Consider the following 24,579-nt stretch of genomic DNA (forward strand, 5'->3'; position numbering starts at 1 on the left):
TGAATATTTACACATCAATGTGCAATGGTATTATTAGAGAATAGAAATTATACAATATTTACAATACATATAATTAATGTAGGCTTACTTAGAGCCTGATTCAGAAAGCTAATATTATTCTAGTCAAATCAATCAAAAAAATAATGTATTCATATAAATATAACGCAATCTACATAATTTAATCATTCTAAATAGATATTAAACAAAAAAAATTTAACTTCAAGAAACTTTAATCAAACTGCACATAAATTAATTGATTTTAAATCGATTTGCTGAGACAAAGTACACTTAAAAGAATTATGTTTACTACAGAAAATTTAAACACCTAAAACACTTAAAATATTTTAAAATCAATACTTTAAAAAATTACTTAAGAACTTAAAACCAAAATTTTGCATTAAACTGAAAAATAAAACATTTGTTCACTTTAAATGAATTGCACTTATCTTACATCAAACCAAATTCATACCCAATACAATTTAAGATTACACATAAAAAATTAACTTTGAGAAAAAAAAGGGAGAAAGAAAATATATTTTACTTCTTTTTACATATATCAGTTGTTTCCTGGTGTGATCCAATGAAGTCTTGGGTGTAAGAATAATTTTAATTTGATTATTATCTGCTACACAATTTAAATTTTGACAGTTTATTTCTTCATTTGTTAAAACCTTTTTATGCATCAGAGTTATCTCTGAAACTGTAATGCATAAAAAGTTTTCAGCAGAAACTTATTATGTTTTCAGCATTTGATACAACTTACAACAACAAATAGGGGCACGCTAAATTCTGTTGCAATGGGTAATTTTCAAATAAGTTAGGCTTAGAAGTATTATCACCAAAAAAAATTCAGCCGATTTTGTAGCTAAATATCTAATGTGAGAGAAAATATATTGTGCATTACAAAGGAATTAAAAAAACAACACACAAGTATAAAAAGAAAAAAAAATTATGGCTAAACATGTTAACTAGAGTTCAATTAATTTCAGATTTTTTAAAAATTTATAAGTATAAAAATTCAAATTTTGTTTTGATTTTATATTTTAAAAAAGAATAGCTCTTTTTGTTACAGAATTTATTTTCCAAAAAAAAATACTTCAAAGGATGATTGATTTATAAATATATATATATATATATATATATACACACACACACAAATATACATACACACAATCAAATATACACACATACATATTTAGGGCAATTCTCTACAACTTACTGAACAATAAGATTTCAGCGACATGAACATATTTATAATCTCTCCATATATATTTTATTCACAGTGGAATGAATCAGGCAAAGAAAAAGCAGAATTAAAAGCAAAAAGTCAGCTTTCAATACTAATTTCGAATATCAATTTTAAAGGTCACCATCAACTAAGCTCTACATTAATAATAAATTTGCATTTTTATTATTTTAATTGCATTAAAAGTATTTCAGAATATTAAAAATACGATTAATTTTAATTAATACTTATGTTTAGATATCAATCCATTTTTCAATCATTACAGATACTGTTTTTAACTTTTTTCAATAATTAAAAAATAATGACACATCATTCTTAAAACCTGAAAATAAAAGAAACACAGCCTTAAAAAGTTTGGTGTATATGCAGTCGTTACCAAAATAATATCATTTTACATAATAAATATATTGTTATCAAGTTGCACAGTTTACATTTATATTAATTAACTATCTAAAACATGTTTTCAATGAAAAATATCACAGAAAAATTTGTTCATTTGATGCATATAGAAAATTCAAAGAAATACTACCTATGAAAGCTATTGAAAATTGACAAGTAGTTTATAAAAATTATCAGAATTTTCTGTTAAATACGGATCTATCAACATTATTATCAGTTTATATATCTGTCATAAATATATTAACATTATAATCAAATTAAAATGTTTAAGGAAAGAATGATAAAGAAAACCAAAATAATTTGTTCTTAACTACTATTTCTTAGCATAAATTCACTTTGACCCCTAAGACATCCCAATAGTTTAATTTTAGAATAATATATATTTTGTTAATAATTATACATTTAATGATTTTAAAATTAAATAAAAACAAATCAATCACTTGACTGAAACATGTTAAAATTATTCACATTTGATGTATTTTGGAAGAAATCAAATTTTTTTTTTGCATTATTGTTTTGTATAAGCGAAACAATGAAATGTAGCTATTCATATTTTATGCACTAACTCCAACAAACTGCTCTGATATGATGAAAAGCTCAATTTTAAAGTTCAAAAACTATTAAGCTAACTTAATTTAAAATCAAAATATATTTTTTTAACTATAAAGAAATAATTAACAAGTGTAACTTTTATTTTAAAAAACTTTATGATCTTGAAATATTTTTTTAATTAATATTAAAGAGAAAATTTCCTACTTGTAATTAAAATAACAAAATAATAACCAACATAATTTTTTTATAAACAGTTAAGAATCATGTACATAACTAAGCATCAAAGTAAGATATCTTTCGAAATTACTACACAATCTTGATATGTTTATGTAAATAATTAAGATTGTTCAAGTAAATAATTAAGATAATTAGGATGAGACTTCATACATAATTTGAAAACATTTGCAACTTAAAAAAGTCACATAATAATTAAAGATACATTACAGTAAATAAATATATTTGCAAGCAACGCCTAATTTGTCCCTCTATAATATAGTTATCACATGTGTATGTAGCAAAAATTACAAAAACTAACTAGTTGTAATAAACATATCTTGAGTAATATATTAAAACAGTCTAAAAAATACTGTATATCATATTAAAAAATACATATTTTGATGGTAAATACGAGAGATGTGATGTTTTACAAGCATATACCATCATTAATACTGTTAATATTTTACGCTAGAGAGTATATGGAAGAAATAGCATAGTGAACTGGAAGATAAATACTTCAAAGAATTCTTAGTCATCACATTTGCATTTCACAGTAAGAAACTTTAAAAATACAAGAACCTGAAATAAAAAAGTTATGAATTGCTAACTATAAATTAAATTTAAAAAATTACATAATTCTATAATAGCATAAATTTTAAGAAAACCAGGTATTACTTTGCATTTGAACTCAAGTTTAAAAAGATAAAACAGCTTAATAATTGAGTATATGTATGAGCAAGTAGTGGCTAAACTGTGACAAACTGAAACATTATTAACTAAAAAAAATTAAACTTTTAAAGAAAAACGGAAAAAACACAACAAAAAGAAAAAAGATTACAAGGGTGGTCCAAAATAAGAAGCTTTCAATTACTTGAAAAGAGTTACATCCCAAGGAAATTACATTTTTTAACTGTTTTGCACCCAATATACAAACAAAGCATATTTTAATTTGTGAAGCAACCCTTAAGATCACTAATGGAACTGCTTAATATCAGCATAAACTTGCTTAATTGATTTATAAAGCAAAATATTATTTTTAAATTGAAGCCAAACATACCAGAAAGCGTCACCACCTGTAACTTAAAATTTTTATACAGAACGAAGTCTTTTTTTAGATTTTGAGATAAAGAAATAATTAAAAAACTTTTAATGTTGCAAAGGAAAAAGATAGCATCAACTGTGATATTCCAGTGACACAGTAGAAAAGTGCATAAATTTGTTATATTCAAGTCCCGCATTAGCCAGAATTTTATTTTTATAGATTTTTTTCTTTTCTTTCCAATTTGTGGGTCATCTTGCTTACTATAGGAAATCTGAAATGCACAGTAAAAGTCTTTTACATTAATGAGAATTTCTATGATTTTGCAAGTAAAAAATTAAAAGATGAGATTATCCCAGAAGGAACATATAACCTTATAAACAGAAAACTTTGTTTACATGTCTAATATACAACCCTCAGATGTATATTTTTGAGAATAAATTATTCTAAAATCAAATGATATTAAGAACATATCTTTTTATAAAAAACTTTTATATAAATAACCTGTAATAAAAAATAAATTAAACTATTTCATTCAACAACAGAAATATGCAAAAAGAACTTGTTAAAATTATTTGTTACTTTTTTGTTTAACTAGTTTTCATAGATAATATTCAGAAATATTGATTTCATACACTTTTAAAAAATCCATTTATGATAAGAAAAATCCATATAACTTTCAAAATGCTATTTAAAATTTTATTTTTTATTTTAAACCCATAATTGATATAAATTTTCGACCAAAGAATTCAAAAATATCAAGAACTACTCAGTATAAACGATACAATAGATTGATGTTTTTCATTAGCATTAATAAAAAAGTAGCAAAAAAAAACAAGAAATACATAGAATAAAGAAAGTATATAATAAAAAATCCATAAATTAAAAACATTTAAAACAATTTAAGAAAAAACCTTAACAAGATAAAATAGAATGATTTTAAAATATATTTTAAATTCATTCAAAGACAAAAATAGAATGATTAAATAATAAGCAAAAATTCTGAATAGAAAATTAAAACATACCACTTAGGCATCAAATTTTTGGTACGGGTTTGATCCTTTTACTAGACCTAGATTTAAAAAAAAGATTAACCTAATGAGAAATTTGAAGATTAAAAAAAATCTACAAATATGCTGATCAAATAAAAACGTTTATTATGTGTACACTTTGAAAAAAATTAAAATATCAAAAAAATTCACAAAAATAAATACGAATACTTGAATCATAAAACTTAATGCTTTATTAATGAAATTTGGAAAAATGATTTTAAATAAATGTTTAAAGAAACATATTGGCTAAGATTTTTAAAATGTGAAATAATCAACCAATAAAAAAAAATTCAGAAAAAGGGAAATTATTCATATTCAAACTAGACAAAAACCATATAAATAAATTAAACTTTTTTCTTTCAAAAATATAGAGCGATCAGGCTTCACATTTGGACTACTCATTATTCTTTATATTAAAATTACAATAATTTGCAAATTTTGCAATTTTCATTAACTGGCAAGATGGATCTAGCCGGATGAATTAATATAACTGCTCTCTATATCTTATTTCAACTACTCTCTTGAAAGATCAGCTTCATTTCTACATAGCCTGTATGGGTCAACTTAGTCATGTCCTCATCAGGGATAATAATTGGAAAGGATTAGAATAAAATAACAGAATAAATTAAATAAGAATCATATAAAAATCACAATAGTATTTTATTGGAAATGAATAAGGTAAGCAAAAGATTTTATACCTTAAGAGAAAAAAATATATAAATGATGAAAATGACAATTATTAAAATTTAGTAGAAGTAGAGCTAGTTTTATTTATTTATATTAAGAAACAAAGAAAAACAACAGCAGCAACCCCCAATTGTTATTGTAATAATAAGACATGCCTAATGAAAGTTATCATAATAAAAATTCAGCAAAAAGTGGGGCAATGAATTCAAAAAAAATATAATAAAATTATGAACATAAAATTTCATGTAAAAATTCCATGGTCATGGGAGAAAAAAAAAGATATAGAAGCAATATCAACCATACCATATTTTTTACGGATTTCTTCAGTGCGTTCTGCCCTCTCTTGTCTCCTAAAAAGTACAAAAAAACTAATGAGCAATGTGGAAAAACATTATAAGCATTCAGCAATATTTCAGAGATTTCAAAAAAATTAAGAAAAATTTTCCCATAAGTGCTTTATCACTTAAAAATAAAACTGGAGTTATTAAAAATGATAAATTGAAACGTTTTGCTATTTTTTAACATAATTATTGTTCTTTTTTATTATTTTAAATAAATTTCCAGTGACAATCAATTGTATCAGTATTAGGTTGTAACTAATAAAGAAATATCAGTATTTAACAAACTCTTCCAAGCCCACACAAATACTTAAACTTGGTTAAATCCGAAATATTAATGAGAAGAGAACAAGTAAAATGAGAAATCATTAACAAAGTTTGTGAATCAATGAAAAGAGTTTTGAGTTTGTGACTGCTACCTGACCAGTAGGCATGTATTAGTGAAAAAGTTAAAGAATTTGTAGCTGCTTCCAGAGCAATAAGAATGTATGAGTAAAATTTAAAGATTTTAAGATCAGTGGAAGATTATCAATGCAGATCAGACAAAAGGCTGCAAGTTTGATGCTGCTGCCTAATTGGTTGCATCAGTATTACAAACAAAACACATGTAGCAAGATCTCCAGAAATAAATGAGTAAACAGTAAAGAATCACAAACACTTTAAAAGACAGTGGCTCAAAAGGTGATAATCCAAAGAAACAGCAAGCTTGTAATAGTTGAGGATAAGATTTCTGTCTTAAGCCTTTATTCCAGTCATTACAGGTTTAATGAAGGAAATACTGAGACATCGATTCAACTTCTGTGTACACAGGCTACTAGTATGGACACTTTTGAAAACTTAATCATACTCAAAATTCCTTTGAAATCACATACAAAAAGACTATCAACCCTCAAAGCTACAACTTACTCTGATCATAAGGTTTATTGTACTAGGTACAGAGAATAAGCATATTGCAGAATGAGGAAACACAAGAGCCTATTGTAGTAGGGCAGTTGCCCTAATTACCCTTTAGATGTAGAACAATAAATGTGCTTTACTACTTTTTTGCTTAGTGTTGTATCAATTTTTTAAACCCGAAAGTTTTACGAAGTTTTCAGTTCAGTTTTATGTAAAACAAGGGGTCAACTTATACACCAGTAATAAAATTAGACATTCATTGAACAGGAAATATTGATGCATCATAAACAATGAGATAGATATAAATAACTTTGTATCAAAATACCTTTAAAAATTACCCATTTAAAAAACTATTTTAATATGATATATGTAAATAATTTTACATTTTCTCTCATATTTTTTTTTCTAAAAAAGGCTTTTTTTCTTTTTTAGAAACAGTACATTAAATTGTGTTCATAAAAATTAAGAATAAAAAAAAGTTAAGATAATTAATTCAAGAGTATTTCAAAAAATATAACACAATGAAAACTTTTAAAACATACCAAAAAGCTACAAATTTAAAGATTCCAGATCACCATTTGTGTCAGATTCATTAACATTAACATTGTTGTCATAGGGATCCCTCTCTACAATGGATTTTACTTCGTCCTCATCTGCTGAGTCCCACAAAAAATTATCTTCAACTCCATCCAAGGAATTCAAGATTCCATATTTTTTAAAATATTTTACAACAACAATTGAAACCACATTTTTTCATGCATCTATTGTCATTTGACACATGACGTTTGACACATAGGAATAATAATAGACTTGCCAACAGAGGTTGACTTAAACACCCAACACACCAGAAATTTGCTATCTTGTAATAAAAAAATTGGAGGTCAACTTATACACCAAGATATAAAATAATTATTACATATTCAATTGTGAGAATTTAAAAAAAAAATTCAACATTAAAACTTGGATACTAATCAGAGAAGGATGAGAAGCATAAATATATTAATAAATTGATAAAATTACAAATGGCAGACAGTCTCCTAGTTAAAAACTGAAAATTGGAGAGAAAATTTAAATCAATCCTGGTCAGATTTTAACATGAGTAAAGAATTTGCATTGCATCATGCCACACAAAATAGCACTTGCTTGTTGCTCAATAAAACTATGGAGCACAGATTAGAAATTTTTTAAGTTATTACACAGTGAAAAGGTTTTAAAATAGCCCTTTCATTCAATTTACTTGAAAACTTTATTTAGACAAATCGCAAAGTTATGTATGTAAGGGAAGGAAAGTTTCACTTGCTTATATTTTCTGTTTATCTACATAGAATTAATCCTACTATGAATCCCCCAATAGCATAATAAAAATGAACTTAATAGGTGATGTTGCTATGCAAACAATTGAAAAGTTTATATACATACAATTGCTCATGTCTGGGTGCAAGTTCTAGACAAATGTACATTAAACACAAAATTCAATTATTCAAAAGGAAAAAAAAAAGAAAATACCCTTTCAACATTCAAAAACATGAAGTTTCTCAAGGAACTGTAAACTTTTCTACAATCAATAGGAGTTAGTGATGGTATTTCATGCCACGCGTATGTCAAATAATAACACAGATTTAATTCAAACATAAAATCAAACATTATTCTAATCAGCATAATTAAAAAAAAATTTCTATAAAGCTGTTTATAAACATTCTTTAGCTCATATTCAACACAGTGCAATTTATTTTTGAAAATTTTCGTAGATTTGGATTTAAAAAGCCCCCTCATTTAACACGCTAATTGTTAGTCAAACTAAATCCTATTCACAACTTCTGCAAGTTATAAAAAAAAGAATGAAGTAACAAAAAAAGTAAAACCAAGTTAACAAAACTATAGTTTTTAAACTTAAAGATGGTATAATGCTCAAAGAACGAAAAACTGATTCTATATTGGCATGACAAAAATTACAAAAACATAAAATTCAACAACATATACCAATATAAAGAAATTATATAATACCTTTCCATTTGTATTTGTTTACGCTCTTCTCGCTGGCGAGCCCATTTCAAATCAGCCTTAGATATTTTTAAGCCTTTTCTTCTACAGCAGCAAATGCAACAAAATATTGTAATAATTAAAAAGGCTACCAGAATCAAAATGCCAATTCCAATCAACATATACTGGAAATTCACTGCAAAAATAAATCAGATGAATAAAAGTAAAGAATTATAAGCATACTTTATAAACATGCATACTCTAAAGCAAGAAAGTATATGCACACTTTGAATTTGGGATACAGCCTTTTTGTGTATACACAATGAATTTCTGAAATTTTTTTAAGTTTTTTCAAGTAAGTGGGAAGGTCAGCTTAGATACAGACTGTGCAGCTAACAGAAAAGTATTGAAATGCAGACCAGTAATAACAGAGTAGTATAATTAGTTAGTACACAAAAATAATAATGTAAACAGATATGTGCCTCATTTATCTGTTTATAAGGATGCTGCATCAACGGCATATACAGCTAGTATAAGATGTTGTTAATGAATGATAATATATGATAATTGCGTACTTTGCTGGCCAGATAAAAAAAAAAAAGCTGAGTGTCTTGAACTTAGCTCGGTAAGGCTAATTATCCATTTTAGCTTCCTTGGTCGTTAGTTTCTTTTCCCACCATTCTCCTTTGTCAAAATCTGAGTTACGTATAAGTTCAAAAAATTCATTATCTGCCATTAGCTTGAAATTAAGAGGCTTGCTTCATTACTTTTCATATTTATAGAATTAGAACTTATATTCTCTTTACATACAAAATTGTACTCTTTCTTTCGTTTATAAAGTTACTTTTTTTTCACTTTTGAACATGACTTACATAAGGATGGGATTATTTTTACCCTTGGCTAACACACATGAAATTATGATTAATAAATCTTATCCATGAATTATAATTTACCCATGCAGTGATTCGCTAGACTTTTGATTAGTATAGGTCATAAGGACCCAGGCTCAGGAGTACAGAAAAGTTCCCCAGAATGCAGTTTTTTCATTTGAAATTTACCCCAAAATTATGGTGTTTTATTCAGTTACATTATCTTTTACAATATGTTTTAGAAAGAAAAGTTTTTATATTGTTATAATCTTTCTATAATTTTTTAACAAAGAAAAACATTTATTTGATTTCACACAATTCTTGGCTAAACTAGCATTCATGTTAAAAATAGTAGAAATCAAAATATATTGAAATAGTAATAATTTATAAAACTAAATTTAAAGCCCCATTCATGAATTTAAGGAATTCAAATAATTGAATAAACAATTTGATATATAAGTTACTTGTGTTACATTTGACAAAAAAAGAAAATATTCTTCTTAGGCAGTATGTTGATAATAGCAAAAGTAATTCTAAAATGTGTTAAAATTAACTTTAAAAATATATATTTTTTAATATTTAAATGATGACTTTTTCATCATTAATCAGCTTTATTTGTCCAAATACATTTTTAATTTAACTACAAGATTTAACAATAGTTCTAAAGTTAAATAGTCTAATTTGTTTTGCTTAAAACAGAAAGCACAGAAACATTCTCACATTGTTTAAAATAAATGCATATTTATCATCCATAACTGACAACATTTTTTTTTTCCTATGCATGCTATCAATGACCTTAAATGTTTTACACATTTTTAAATAGGATGGTGATGAAAACCTAGTAAAACTATATATTTCAGCTTACATGTCTGTTTGAGAACTCCTCTAAAAGGTTTTAGGGTGAGGAGTGAGTCCAATTTCCCACCTTTTATTACAATTTCTTTAAAATTGGTCACCTTACTTAAAATTTTTTATCCTTTTGCAGATTTTTAGCACTAAAGGTTTTGCTTCTTTAATTTTTTTTCATGTGGGTTTACACTTTGCCATCATGTTAGAATACTTTATAGCAGCAAAGGCTAACACAGAATCTTGCTGAATATGTGATATTGGTAGAAATGAATGAGTAACTGAAAATCTATCTTTTGAGTCAGTTGAGTACACATAAAGTTAAAGAGGAAAAAAACTTAAATTAAGTATGTAAATATTTTCTTTTTGTGCAAAATATTTTCACACTATTTTTTATTTGAGTTGATAGGTATTTTCAGACTTTTTGCTTCTGTCCCCCTCTCATGCTTGTATATTTCCAAGAGAGGCAATTCTAGAGATTAAAAAGTTTTGAATGCTGGAAAAAATTGTCAAAGCAGTTCTTAGTCTCCCACATAACAATGTGGATATAGAGTAAATATTTTCAGTTTGAAACTGGCCTTTAAGTGAAGATGAAACTGCAATAACAGAATGATATTTAAATGCAGTTATGACCATAAAAAAATTTTAAAAGTACTTTAACTTTCTTTATCCTGTGCCAATGATTGATTAATAGATTAAATATGGATTACAGCTCACCAAAATTATGCAGCCTAATTGGAAGAATGCTAATAGAAGATGAGATAATAGAGATACTAGAAAAGAATAAGTGAGGCAGAAAAACAGGTAAGAGACCTGGAAGAGGAATTACAAAAAATAAAAAAATTAAAAAAAGGCAATTTTTGATGGAAGGTATTGAATTGAAGAAACAGAAATACAATGAATTCAAAGAAACGTCATGAAAATGCTTCAGATCAATGCCTCCGAAAATGCGATTTGAAAAAAATGAAGCAAGCTTATGGCATGCTAATGGATGTCAAGACTATAAAATCTGAAGAAAAAACAAAGACTTAAGAATTGAATATAGTTGTAAAGAGTCTGGAACTCATTACTTAGAAAACAAAAATCAGCAGTCATTACATCTTTTCTCTAAAAAACCAAAGACAGAATAATAATAAAAATTGGGCAACACTTTTTTTTTTGTTAGACAGTTTCAGCTTTTTATAATGATTTATTTTTTATTTAGTTCATTTCATGTAATTAGAATTTCATTCCATTTAATAAACACCTCATGAAACAGTCTGAACAGCCCGATTGTGTCGAACATAAATTCTGAAACATGAATTTATCTGAAAACTTTTAGAAACTCAATGGTTAGATAGATTTGCCTGTGAATTAAAATTTCATTACCTATGGCAGCTCTTTTAAAACTAATTTTTTGTTCATAAATATTTCCATTAAATTAAATGAAAAATATTGCATAATACACCATTTTTATACATTAAAACAATGTTCATAAAATTTAAAGGGGGAAAGAAAAAGATGTTTTGTATTGAATAATTATTTTCCTTTTCAACACAGTGATTCCACTAGATTCATGACCCAACACTTTCAATTTCTGAGCCATTTTCTAGTAAAATCAGATCCCTATTTAAAATATAAATCTTTACTTTAAAGATATACATTAAAAAATCAAATATTTTATGATTAGGAAAAAATGTGATTATAAATTTATTCAATAAAGATAAGAACTTTGCAATATTCACCAAAGAATAAAAACTTAATTTATTTATTAATTCAGCTCAAAATTATTTTAATTTTATCTTCTGTTATAAACACAGAAACACTTCTGTTCAAACTTTGACCTGCATAAATCTTCTAGTAAGCTATTTTTCTAATTTTTCGTGATGGAAAATTACTTGTCCCCCTAATGTGATGGAGAATTACTTGTCCCCCTAATTTACTTCGGTTTTCTACTGGGTCTTTATAATCAGTCCACTGTTGGACCAAAAACTGTACGGATAACCATGGCAATAACTACCAAAAAATTGATTGAGAAACAATTCTGAGCACCCTGTCTCTCATCAGAAGCTATCTAAATATTCTAAATAACTACCTTTTAGACATCACTACAACAGAATAAATAAAATAATTTATGTCAAAGTATTATTCTAATAAAATCCATTGAAAAAATTTAGACAAAGACAAAATTCAGAAGTGGCATGTAAAACTATCAATTAACATTTCCTAAGATTTTCAATCATATTTCACCAAATTTCTAATAACTATCCCTATTATTTTTTATACATATTGTCTTGCTTCAGAAATTGAAATAGGAATATCTTAGGAGCAGTTGTGTAGTTGTTATAACATTTAGAAACGGAGCAATTGTTACTCATAGTCTGAAACACAGGAGAATATTTTGGAATTACAGTCAAGTAAAAGTAATTTCTTTAGATAAACATAAAAGAATTTTACACATTACTTTTAGTATAATAAGAACAAGCTGGAAGAATGATCATAAGTAAATTGCACCACATAAAGCACTCTGCTTACACATTTCTTATTATTACGACTGTAAAAAATTTTTGCCAATATGTGTCGGTTTTGAAAATTAAATTTGGTGTAAAGATTAAGTACATAATTTATAAGAAAGTATTCAAAAAAGTACACAAGATAAAAGTACAAATAATGAAAAAAAATATAAGTAGGTTAATGCTTATGAAACTGAAGATATTACCCTGGTTTATTACTTAAAATAAGCTTCTGAATTTGATATTTGTCAAAATAGTTAGTGAAAAGCATTTAACAAGCTTAATTAAATACGCAATTTTTCACAGACAGAGCTGAAAGAGTTTTATTTATTTATATATATATATATACATATACATACATATATATATATATATATATATATATATATATATATACATATACATACATATATATATATATATATATATATATATATATATATATATATATATATATATATATATATATATATATATATATATATATATATATATATATATAAACACACACATATATATATATATACATATATATATATATACATACAAATATATATACACATATATATATATACATATATATATATACATATATATATATATATACATATATATATATACATATATATATACATATATATATATACATATATATACATATATATATATATATACATATATATATATACATATATATAAATACATATATATATATATATATATATATATATATATATATATACAGTGAAACCTCGATTTTACGTCCCCCGAATTTACGTTTTCCCCGCATTTTACGTTTTTTTCATCAGGACCCAGTTTTTCCGTATACCTCCAATGTTAATTTTACCCGGATTGTAAGTTTTTAATTTACGGAATTTCCCGCATTTTACGTTTTTTGTAGAAAGAAAAAAAAGAAAAAAATGTTTTAATAAGCAATATTTTTTCTATGTTTGTTTTTTTAAAGCTCATCCACGTTGTTGAAAGTAAATCTATGAAAGCAGAAACGCAATCCACAGACTACTGTTTTCTAGAACTTTAGTCCTCTCTCCCCCTTCCTTTGTTGAACACCTGCTGCCTGTCTCGGACAAGGCAGCGGGCGAAGAAACAAAGTACAGAAACAACACATTTCATTGGTGCAGGAATGAGACAGATAGGAGAAGAGACACTCCAGTTACCAATCAGATGTAGGGACTTATTTTCTTCCTTGGAAAGCAAAGGGGATCTTTACGTTTCTACAGCATTTCAGACTCTGTTGTTGTTTAGCACAAGGTGGTCGCATTTCAAACCCTTTCATACGAAAATGGTGAGCAAAAAACGCAAAAACTTTTCTGTTGCTGAGAAAGCCGAAATTGTTAAGCAGTTTAATGAATTTCATGGAACAAAAGTAGCATTCGCTTAGTTGCAAGGAATTCCCGTAACAATCCTGCAATCCATACTACAGAAAAAAGAATGCATTGATAAAAACTTTGAAAAAGTTAGTGAAAAAAATGCCAAGAAACGGAGAACAATGAAAAAATCCCCGTACGACGAGATGGAAGGGATTTTAGTAAAATTGTTTAAAGAGGCTCGTGACGCTAATGTACCTGTAAATGGCACCATATTAAGAGAAAAAGCTCTAGAAATCGCCGATCGACTTGGTTTAAAAGACTTTACAGCTTCCAATGGCTGGATTGACCGGATGAAAAAAAGACATAATCTTGTGTATAGATCGCTCTCCGGAGAATCATCAAGCGTGGATGAAGCTACAATAGAAGAATGGAAGAAAAATTTACCAAATTTGACCAAAGGATACAAGCCAAAGGACGTATTCAATGCGGACGAGACCGGACTTTTCTTTAACCTTCTGCCGGATAAAAGTTACGTTTCTAAGGGAGATTCCTGCCATGGAGGGAAGATGTCAAAATTGCGTCTAACGGTTTTACTATGACTTATTAATTCTGATGGAAGTGAGAAGGTGACTCCACTCGTTGTTGGAAAATCACGCAAACCACGATGCTTTAAAAACGTGAAAAGTTTCCCAACAAATTACGAAGCAAACAAAAAAGCGTGGATAACAAAAGCCCTTTTCGAAGACTTTTTGCAGAAACTGAATAAAAAGATGAAATTTCAGAACCGCAAAATAATTTTGTTCATCGATCAATGCAGTGCACATCAGGATTTGCAGCTATCTAGTGTGCGTGTTGAGTTTTTTCATGCAAACTGTACAAGCAAATTACAGCCTTGTGATCTCGGCATTATTCGATCATTTAAGGTTTTTTACAGAAAGCAACTTGTCCGGAAAGCTGTAGCTGAACTAGAGAACGGAAACCTAAATGACGCCTGCAAACTAAAGTTAAGTGTTTTGGAGGCTATGCATTTTATTTCTGCTGCTTGGAGAAGCGTTACACAAAAGTGCATTTCCTACTGTTTTGAAGAAAGCGGAATCGTAGCTTCTAATGAACCGTTAACAGATGCAGGATTAGATAGACTAGACTCGGAGAATGACAATGAAACAGTTAGCTATGACTTTGACGAGTACATCCGAGAAAACTTAGCAACATGCGAAGCTGAGAGAACCACTGCTCCATCCGTGGACGATGTTATGGACTTTTCATCCGCCGATGAAGATGAACAAGAAGAAACAGAAGCACAGCCCGTTCCTTCTTTCAACACAGCATTGAGAAGTTTGCTAATAGTGAAAGACTATTTTCTATCATACAAAGACCAGGAAAAAAATTTGCAAAAGATTTCAGTCCTGGAAGATGAGGCATTTACTTTGAACTCAATGTCTAAAAAACAATCTACTATTACGCACTATTTTGCACCTAAATTACATGATTATTAACAAAAATTGTAAAAGTGATCTTGAACTGGTATGTTTTTTTCTTTAAATACTAATATTCTTTTCGTAAAATATAGATTTTAATAGTACCTTTTGAAAGAGTCATCTTTACTACCTTTAGTTTGTTTTATTTTCCCATTATTATTATATGATTTTTTGCTATCTAAGTCAGGGTTGGCAGGTTTTTGACACGTGACAGTTTTTGACAGTTTAAACCATGGTTTAAACCGTCACGTCAAAAACCTCACTGTCAAAAATTTCGAAAATGTCAAAAACCTATATTCATATGTGAAATTTAATTAATACATAAAATTTATATATTTTTTATAAAGGATAGTGTTTCTAAATATGTTCTAGAAAAAATAAATTTAAAATTTTGAAGAAACACTTATATTTTGAATAGTAACCAAAATCTTGTACTTTTGAAAGCTCACATCTTTTGTAATATTATGTATTCATTTTCATGTGTTATTGAAAATCTGCAGTGATATTATTAAGAATTTATTTATAATCAAATTTAGTGTATAGTATAGATTATACTAAAAATTAGATATTTTTAAAGATAAACATTAGCAGTTTTGTACATTAGACATCTTTTAAAGAAAAATCTTTTTAATATTCTTTTAAATCTTCTTAATAATCTTTTTAACATAAGACAATACAAATTTAAGTGCTTTCTGTTAAATACACAGAGTAGTTAGTGTCGATTTACAGTATATTCAGCCTATTCATTTACTATGCTGAAAATTTAGTTTATCCAAATACTTGTGAATTTCATTTTGCTGAATACTATATACATAGTTTTGTTGAATATCCAAATATTCAGCTGTTGAATAATTACTTCTTGCTTTCAAGATATGCATTATTTGTATTCTAAATACAAGTGGGGGAAAAAATTAAGAGGTAAAATTTGTTTTAAAATGATAAGTGTAATAATCATAAATAAATATAATAAACAATATGAATTATATTTATCATTATTCCCAAATATAACTACTTTTAAATTCAAATTAACATACTGGATAATAAAGATATTCGGTATAACATTAAAATTTTTTTTCATACACTTGTATCAAGTTTGTATTTATACAACATAACTTGTAAGTTCCTTATAAATATTAGTTATATGTTCTTTATAGGCCAAAAATGCATAGTAATAAACTTTTAATTTTCTTAAGTATCAAAAAAAAAAAATTTTTTTTTTCAAAATATAAATTTTTAAACAAATTTTGTGCAAAATTTTTTTGCACATGCATTTGAATATAAATTTCTGAGATTTTAAATCTGTTATTTTACCTTAATTTTATATAAAAAATATTTTAAAACCTGCTGATTACCTATAGTATAATTAAATTTCAATTTAATGCATGGCAACTGTTGGTAGTTTTGAAGTTTATATATTTTCTTGGCAAACTTTAGTTTTTGACATTTTCGACGGGTTTTTGACGGTTTAAACCAGTATTATACCCTTGTCATGTCAAAAACCACTTTTTGACGTCAAAAACCCAACCCTGATCTAAGTATTTCCCGTATTTTATGTTTTCCCGGATTTTACGTTTTTTTTACCCTGTCCCCTGAGAAACGTAAAATCGGGGTTTCACTGTATATATATATATATATATACACATAAATATATATATACATATACACACACATATATATATATATATATATATATATATATATATATACACATATATAGTAAGCCTATCTACTATATAAATGAAAGTCTGGCAATTGTATAAATTAGAATCTATGCAAGTTATGCAATCAATCAATAAATATTTCACTTGAAAGATGAAGATCAATTTCTTTAAGAATTAATAATATTTGCTTTATAAACCATTCCTCGTACAGGGTAAAAAAGAAATTAATCAAAGTATTTTTTCCCAAGAAATTTCACGACCGCAAACTCTCCTCTCCTCCTTACAAGTTCAGAGATTTTTCATTTTTCATTTTTTTCAGTTTTAAAATACATTTCAAAAGAAAAGCTTTAATTTGTTTCATTATATGTCTTACTTTTATAACCTAAAATTATTAACAATTCCTGAACTCTTGTGTAAACTAGCGTTCTTAAACATCAAATAAGTCAGAAATTCAATTCTTATACTAGCTTTAACAACTTGTAGAAAATAAAAATAAAATTAATATTAAAAAATTAACAAATATTATATTTACCTCTGCATGTTAAATAGTGGATTTCTTTTAAACTACATTCATCACCAGTAAAAGCATCTGTTATCTTTCTTCGACATATATTATCGGTTCCACAATAAAAACACTGAAAAGTATAATAAATTACGAAATTGTAATGAAACAAATTTTAAAAAAAAGTTATTAAACGCTTAAGATAATTTAAGATACCTGTAAAAATTTCCCTAAACACACACTGAAAGTTTACATCAAATAAAGAATTACTTTAACTAAAGATCAAAGTATGCAGTTCAAAGTTAAGAAGTAAGTAAAAAATTCGAATATGATGCTCATAACAAATAAAATTTAACTTTGCATACCTAGTCAATGACGGTCTAATACCTTTCAACAGTATCCATGTCAATTACAAACTTTAGTTAACATTAATTATTTGTTTATAAGTTATTTTACTCTGATATTTTTTGTAAATTAAAAAACACAAACAAAAAAATTTTAGCATTACAGAACAAATCTTTAAATACATTTACATTTTTTGCCAATTTTTCATTCATGCATAGTGTCTTTTTTTAGGGTTGTTCTAAAAATGCACTGTAAGCTTGCATAAAATATTTTTTTTAAAAAATTTTAAAACCAGTCACTTTTTTCGATTTAATAAAAACACTTGTCCCGGAAGGTTAAAGATCTGTCACATTATCCAAGGAGCACCATGTGATCCAAGGTACAATAATTAACTGTTTTAAGTTGTCTCGTTAGCATATCAACTGTAAGTAGAGCCCTAGTCATTGGTAAGTCTTCAAATTGGAAGAGCTTACCAGCTTGGTCCTTGTATAGTATCATATTACTAAGTCTTCATGTTTATCTATATGAGCTTAAAGCCTAGCTGAGAAGAATCAAATTCATAAATTTTATGAAAGACAGTAACATGTAGCCATCTGGTGTATAATATAACTTTTTTAATTTTTCAGCTTAATTTGAATATAGGTTCCATAATGTCAAAAAGAAAAAGTTAAGATTGTTTAATTACTTAGCAATAAATTTATCTTCTTCAGCAGATAAAATAAATTTAACAAAAAATTTTTTTCTTGGAATTTCACCTATTGTTTTTGGCCTTATATTTAAAAATTTTATAGATTTTCCAACTTCTTCTATTAAAAAATGTATATTATATTTTTCTTTCTTAATAATTCATACCTTAGCCTGAGTGATTAATTATGCACTTTTACTCAATATAATTCATTAATTTAACAGTATCAGTAAACTTATCTCAGTGCAGTAACTTTGTAATTTTTTAAAAGCAACAGGAATCAATACCCAATTCAGTTGTACTTACTCCTGGTATATAATTAAATAACGTTGCAAAATAAAAAGGTATCAGAAAAATTTCCCTAACATTAGAGTAGCCATTTTATCAATTATTCTGCATCATGTATGCAATACAAAAGAAACAGTAACAATTGTATGACATAGTTTTCTAATCCTACTTCAGAAAATAATTTCCAAGATATTAAGTTTGTAAAATTTATTAAAAGTGCAAAATACAAAACGTGCGAAAGCTACATCATTTTTAATATCTCTTACCCCCGTATTCACCGTTGACTCTGACCTAGCGCGTAACTCCCAGTTCCGAAACCCCCGGTTTGGGAACTTTGACCGACGGTTCAAAAGCGATTCCACCATTATTTTTTGACCATCGGTTTCTTAACTGCGGGTTACTTGACCGGCAGTTACAGGCGGTAGATTGCATCCCGGCGGTAGATTTATAGCCGTATTAACAGCGTTTGTTTTCAATTTTCGTTGCTATTTTTTAAAAAAAATTTATATTAAAAGAAGAAAAAAAGATTGCATCGAGTAATTAAATTTGAATCTCTCTTTTACTGGTCAAATAAAAAATATGTTTAGTTTCGTTATTCTAACTGACCTGTATTGATGAGCAAAAGGATCCGAGCTTTATTATTATGAATTTAGATATTTTATTATTATGGATATCATAAAGCCGCAAGCAACCATAGAAATGTAACTGAAATTCAATTAAAAATATTTTTATTTCACACAATTATTTAATACTTTTATTTTACTATATAATCAAGGGGATTATGCTAACATTATTATCATCCTTATCCGCATATTTTTAATCTTTTTTTCTTCTTCCCCTTCATAACATATTATCGATAACTTAAACCATTGAGAAGAATTTTTGTTCTTAAATTTTAAATGAAATTGTATATAATAAACTTAGTACAGATAAGCATAAATCAACACATTCATATTATTCAGAAGTTATAAATGACTACTATTGTGCTGCCATCTGCTGATGATAAGAGAGAATTGACGTCGGTGATATGGTGAATAAGATAAAAAAAATTTTAAAGGAAAATGTCATAATCGGAACAAATATTCCAAAATTTAAAAAAAATTATGCCTTTAAAAATTTAATTATTTAGATAATTGTACATGGAAATATATCAGTTGTATAAATGCCCCATATATCCTAAAGTAGTCAGGCTATATATTAAAAGTTATAACTAAAGACGGGCATTTTAATTTCGTATAGTTTTAATCAATAAATCTCTTCCAAATGATCCTATTTTTTCGAAATATTCAGCACATTATTTTATGCTCATAAAGTTCTAAATTTCCTGATTTGCAAAGTTATTTGATGCAAATTATTGTGTAGTTAAAATGTTACCTCGGATCAAAATTTACATTGATTAAGTAATATTTATTTCAGCATAATTTCTAATATATATTTAAAATAATGTATATGTTTTTAAATTTAATTAATAGCTTTATTTTATGGATTAAAAAAAATTTTAAATTCTTTTCGTTATTTTCATATCTAAATATTGCACATTATTTTGGAAATTCAACTCTAAACTATTTTTATTTTTGGGCAAGATCTATCATCTCGATAGATATTATCGAAATCTAAAAACATTTAATGAATTATATTCCTTTTTAAATTTTATATTTCTTTCAAGTATCGATTGTTTTCTTTCTTTTAAAAAAATAAGTAAAAGGTAGTTTAATTATTTACAATCTTCTTACTCACACTATTGATTTGAATTATTTAATCCGCAATCTTTATTATTCACGACTTTTTTTTTCGAGTGAAAAATTATTTAAGTGCTGCAACGACTGCTAATAATAATTTGAGAAATATATATAGTATCTTCTGTAGAAGATATTAACTCAAGAAAATTTAATTTTCATTTTATTAATAAGCATTTATTTGATATAAATTAATTATAGTTACATCCAGTAAAAAAATGATCTTATTAAACATAAAAAAAGCAACCGAACATCAAAATAAAGTGTTATTTAATTTTCATTTTATTAATATATTTTAATTTTATTAATATTATGGTATGCTATATTTTTTTGAAGGCAGGGCAAAGATATAAATTAATTATAGTTGCATCAAGTGAAAAAATTGACCTCATTGAACATAAGCAACCGAACATCAAAAGTGTTATTTTTGAAAACATAAATAAATAAAAAATCTCCTTCTTCATATCCGCGTTTGCTCAAACAGGAGAAATCTGCAGGTTAAAAATACAAAAAAAGAATCGAAATTCAAAACAATTAAAATTATCAAACGAAAAAGAGCAGAAATATAAAAAATACCGACGAAGAAAACGAAGTCTATGAACAAACACTCGTTTACTGCGCATGTGCGGTTACTCTAACCGGGAATATTTTCAGGTTAAAGTTGCTTAACTCTGGGTTAGAGTAACTCGCAGTTACGTACACGGTGAAATGAAATTTTGGACTCTGACCTGGAGTTGCTCTCATAAAACCTGTTTTGAACTCTGACTGAGGGTTAGGGTCAATGGTGAATACGGGCGTTAGTCAACATTTGGTTCAAATCTTAATGAAATTCAGCAATGTCAGAGCATTGGTTGTCTAAAATTCATACCTACAAAATATTCACATTTTGTTTTGCTGCTTAGTTTTGCTTTTGTGGAAAGTTAGAAGTATTATACAGTAATAAGTTTCTTTTAATGAACAGTTAAATAGCCAAAATCAAAACATGCAATAAACACAGTCTACAGTAATTCACGTTAGAAATGCTCATCCTTCAAAAAAATTTCACCACAATACAAATGTTTCTCTCCCAATTTTAGTTACATAGTTTATAAAATTCTATAAAAGAAACATACGAACTTTTAACCATTAAAAGCATTTCAGCAGCAACATCATTCCAAAATTTATTTTTTGAAAGTGAAGTTATTTAATGACAGAGATCATTTATACATACATATAGCAATGAAAAACTAAGCACAAACCATAACCATAAAAGCATGAAATTTGATTTTTTTTATATATATACATAATAAGCTTAGCACAGAAAGTAGATACAATAAGAAAAACAAAAAAACATTACCTCAGAGTAAGCTACACATGCTTTACAGTCATTGTTATGGTTTTCACAAGCTGAAAAATTTAAAGTCAGTTAATAATCTTCAACAATAAACATAGTTTATATAGAGCATATACGATGTACTGCAAAAACAGTTAACTAAGATATTGGCAATAATTATTTTTATTACTAAAATTTTTTATAAATCCTACTTTTAAATATCCTTTTAATAAATTAAATTACTTGTTGGTCTGAAAATTAAAGATTTACATAGGTATACATAGATAACTTTAATAAACTTGTTTTAGGATTGCTGAAGTTAAACACATTAATTAAAATTGCACTGAATAGTCGTTTCAGCTGAATACTGAATAATTGACCAGCTAACTATTTCAATGCTGAATACTAACTATTGCTTATTCAGCTATAGATACATTCATTTTCAAAAATATTATATTTCCATGAAAATTCTTTCAAACATTTTTTTTTTAAAAATATGATAAAACAGATTTAAGCAAAAGTAAAACTCCGGTCACATTTAAGAGTTATTCATTATATTAAATTAAATTACTGATATTTAAACAATATAGGACTTTTCAGTTCAGCAGAATTTAATATATAAACAGGACTTTGATTTACAATTTTGCCTATTCACAAATGCCAAATTTCCTAATAAAGCTTCAACCATCATTTATTTCTTCAAAATTAAACTTAAATCTTACATAAAAAACAACATAATGACTTTATCGGTTAGTTAAACAATTATTTTGCTGAACACTCTCAAAAAGATCCATAAGAAGTCAAATGAAGTTAGTAATCAAACACAACAATAATCGATTTTCGTAGAATAATCCAATCTGACTAACAGTTCTTGATTATTGGTGGCCAAAAGGTCCAGTGACACTAAAATTTGAATAGGACAATCATGAAATAATTAACAGTGCTTCTCCCAGACCAGTAACTGATCACTGTTGATTGCATAAGTCTAATTTGGTTTTACATTTTGCTGATCACAAAATAGCATACTTCATCATAATTGTGACAATTTTGCATTTTCTGTAATATTGTTGTCTGTACAAGTATTGCATATTCTGTAATTTACTTTAATAACATTTTGTTTTAACATTTAATATTTATATATTGATCTAATCATGTCAGATTTAACCCCAATCTTTAAACACATTGATAAGATTTCGATTAACATTTGCATTTTTAATTAGTTTTCAAAAATTTAAATACAGTCAATGCTCAATATAAGGATCCTTGTAGTCTAAACAAAAATGGATATTATTACACGAAGTTGCTATGTCGTGAGTGCATAAAATTATACCAAATATTTATTCACAACTCATAAAGACTGTATTGCTTTGACAAAGACATTATTCGTCAATCAACATCTTTCCAAAAGTTTGATTTCTACTCTAAGGATATGGCATTATGCTGGTTAACAAACAGCCATTTTACTGGACTATATATATTCAGAGAACAGTGTCAAGGTACAAATACAATCAAGAAGAATAAATAGTTTTCAATGAAGAAAAATATAATTGACGAATTTATTGAACCCTTTGTAAAAAAAAAAAAAAAAAAAAAAAAAAAAGGTTACAAATGCATACTGATTACTCCGATTTCTACATGAGGATGCAATGCACACTTTCTAATTATCCACAGAAAAGTAAACAATGCTTCATCATCTTTAGGATTACAGAGTATGATCTAGAATCCTGGATACTTATGCTGTCCACTTATTCATTATAAATAGAAAAAAAATGCAAGACTTAACTACTGAGTTTTTATCTTGGAATTAAAAATATTAACAAAATTTCTGTCAGAATATCAAAATGGGGGGAAGTTAAGACATTCTTATAGACGGTAAAATAACATTGCGTATTTTGAACAGTTAACTAGAATTCACAAGCTGGTCGTTATAATGAAAGAATTGTTGTAATAGTGGGGTGTACTCAGCCTAAACTGTCCTAGTTAGGTTGTTAACGCCACACTAGAGCTACACAAATGGACTACGATTTAAATATTGTATTTATCATAATAATTGAGTTTATTAATTTATTTTTGAAAAGGCTAATAGACAGGTGAATGAACTAATAAAAAATTTTCACGGACAAGTGAAACGTTTTTATTAGTCATCTCTGGTACTTTACACCACTGATTAAAATTCTTGCCCCTGGACTAGTGTAGTAGAATATTTCTGTGTTAAAAATGACACACTTACTAATATTGCTCGCTATTGTTGTTGTAGACGGAAATGGTTCTTCTGTGACAGAAGTAGCGTTTACTTCAGGTTCAGTCGTTTCACCATAAGCAAAGGATGCAAGAAGGCAAATGTTACAAATAAGAGAGAAAATTTGAGGATACTTATTCATTTTGAAAATATGTTATGTATCTGGAAAAAAAATTATGAAATGTCTAGGCCAAACACTGTTCTCAATGTGCTCCACTTTCGCAAGAAACAAAACAAAAACAGAACACAAATAAAAACAAAATATGCAATGCAATCATATGATTGTTTAAGCAGTTGCATTCACTTCCGTACAACGATTATTTCCAGCATTAAAAGTAGGCGAGTGACGACGATCACTGAAATTGGCGATCGAAATGGGCTGCAGGTGGCGT

At 26.9% G+C, this 24,579-nt stretch overlaps 1 protein-coding gene across 1 annotated transcript; it reads right to left on the reverse strand.

The window, feature by feature from the left end:
* Positions 1 to 1,405: 1,405 nt before the first annotated feature.
* On the reverse strand, positions 1,406 to 24,579 carry LOC107446659 (pituitary tumor-transforming gene 1 protein-interacting protein). The gene is made up of 7 exons (XM_016061356.4): positions 24,179 to 24,579; positions 21,973 to 22,022; positions 17,613 to 17,715; positions 8,431 to 8,602; positions 5,495 to 5,541; positions 4,478 to 4,524; positions 1,406 to 2,992 (listed from the first exon to the last, which is right to left on the reverse strand). The coding sequence occupies exons 1-6, from the start codon at positions 24,327 to 24,329 to the stop codon at positions 4,481 to 4,483; spliced, it is 567 nt and encodes a 188-aa protein (XP_015916842.3). The 5' UTR covers positions 24,330 to 24,579; the 3' UTR covers positions 1,406 to 2,992; positions 4,478 to 4,480.

This window comes from Parasteatoda tepidariorum, chromosome 11 (genome assembly GCF_982258835.1).
Source record: "Parasteatoda tepidariorum strain Cologne lab strain chromosome 11, Ptep-v5.0, whole genome shotgun sequence".
NCBI lineage: Eukaryota > Metazoa > Arthropoda > Arachnida > Araneae > Theridiidae > Parasteatoda > Parasteatoda tepidariorum.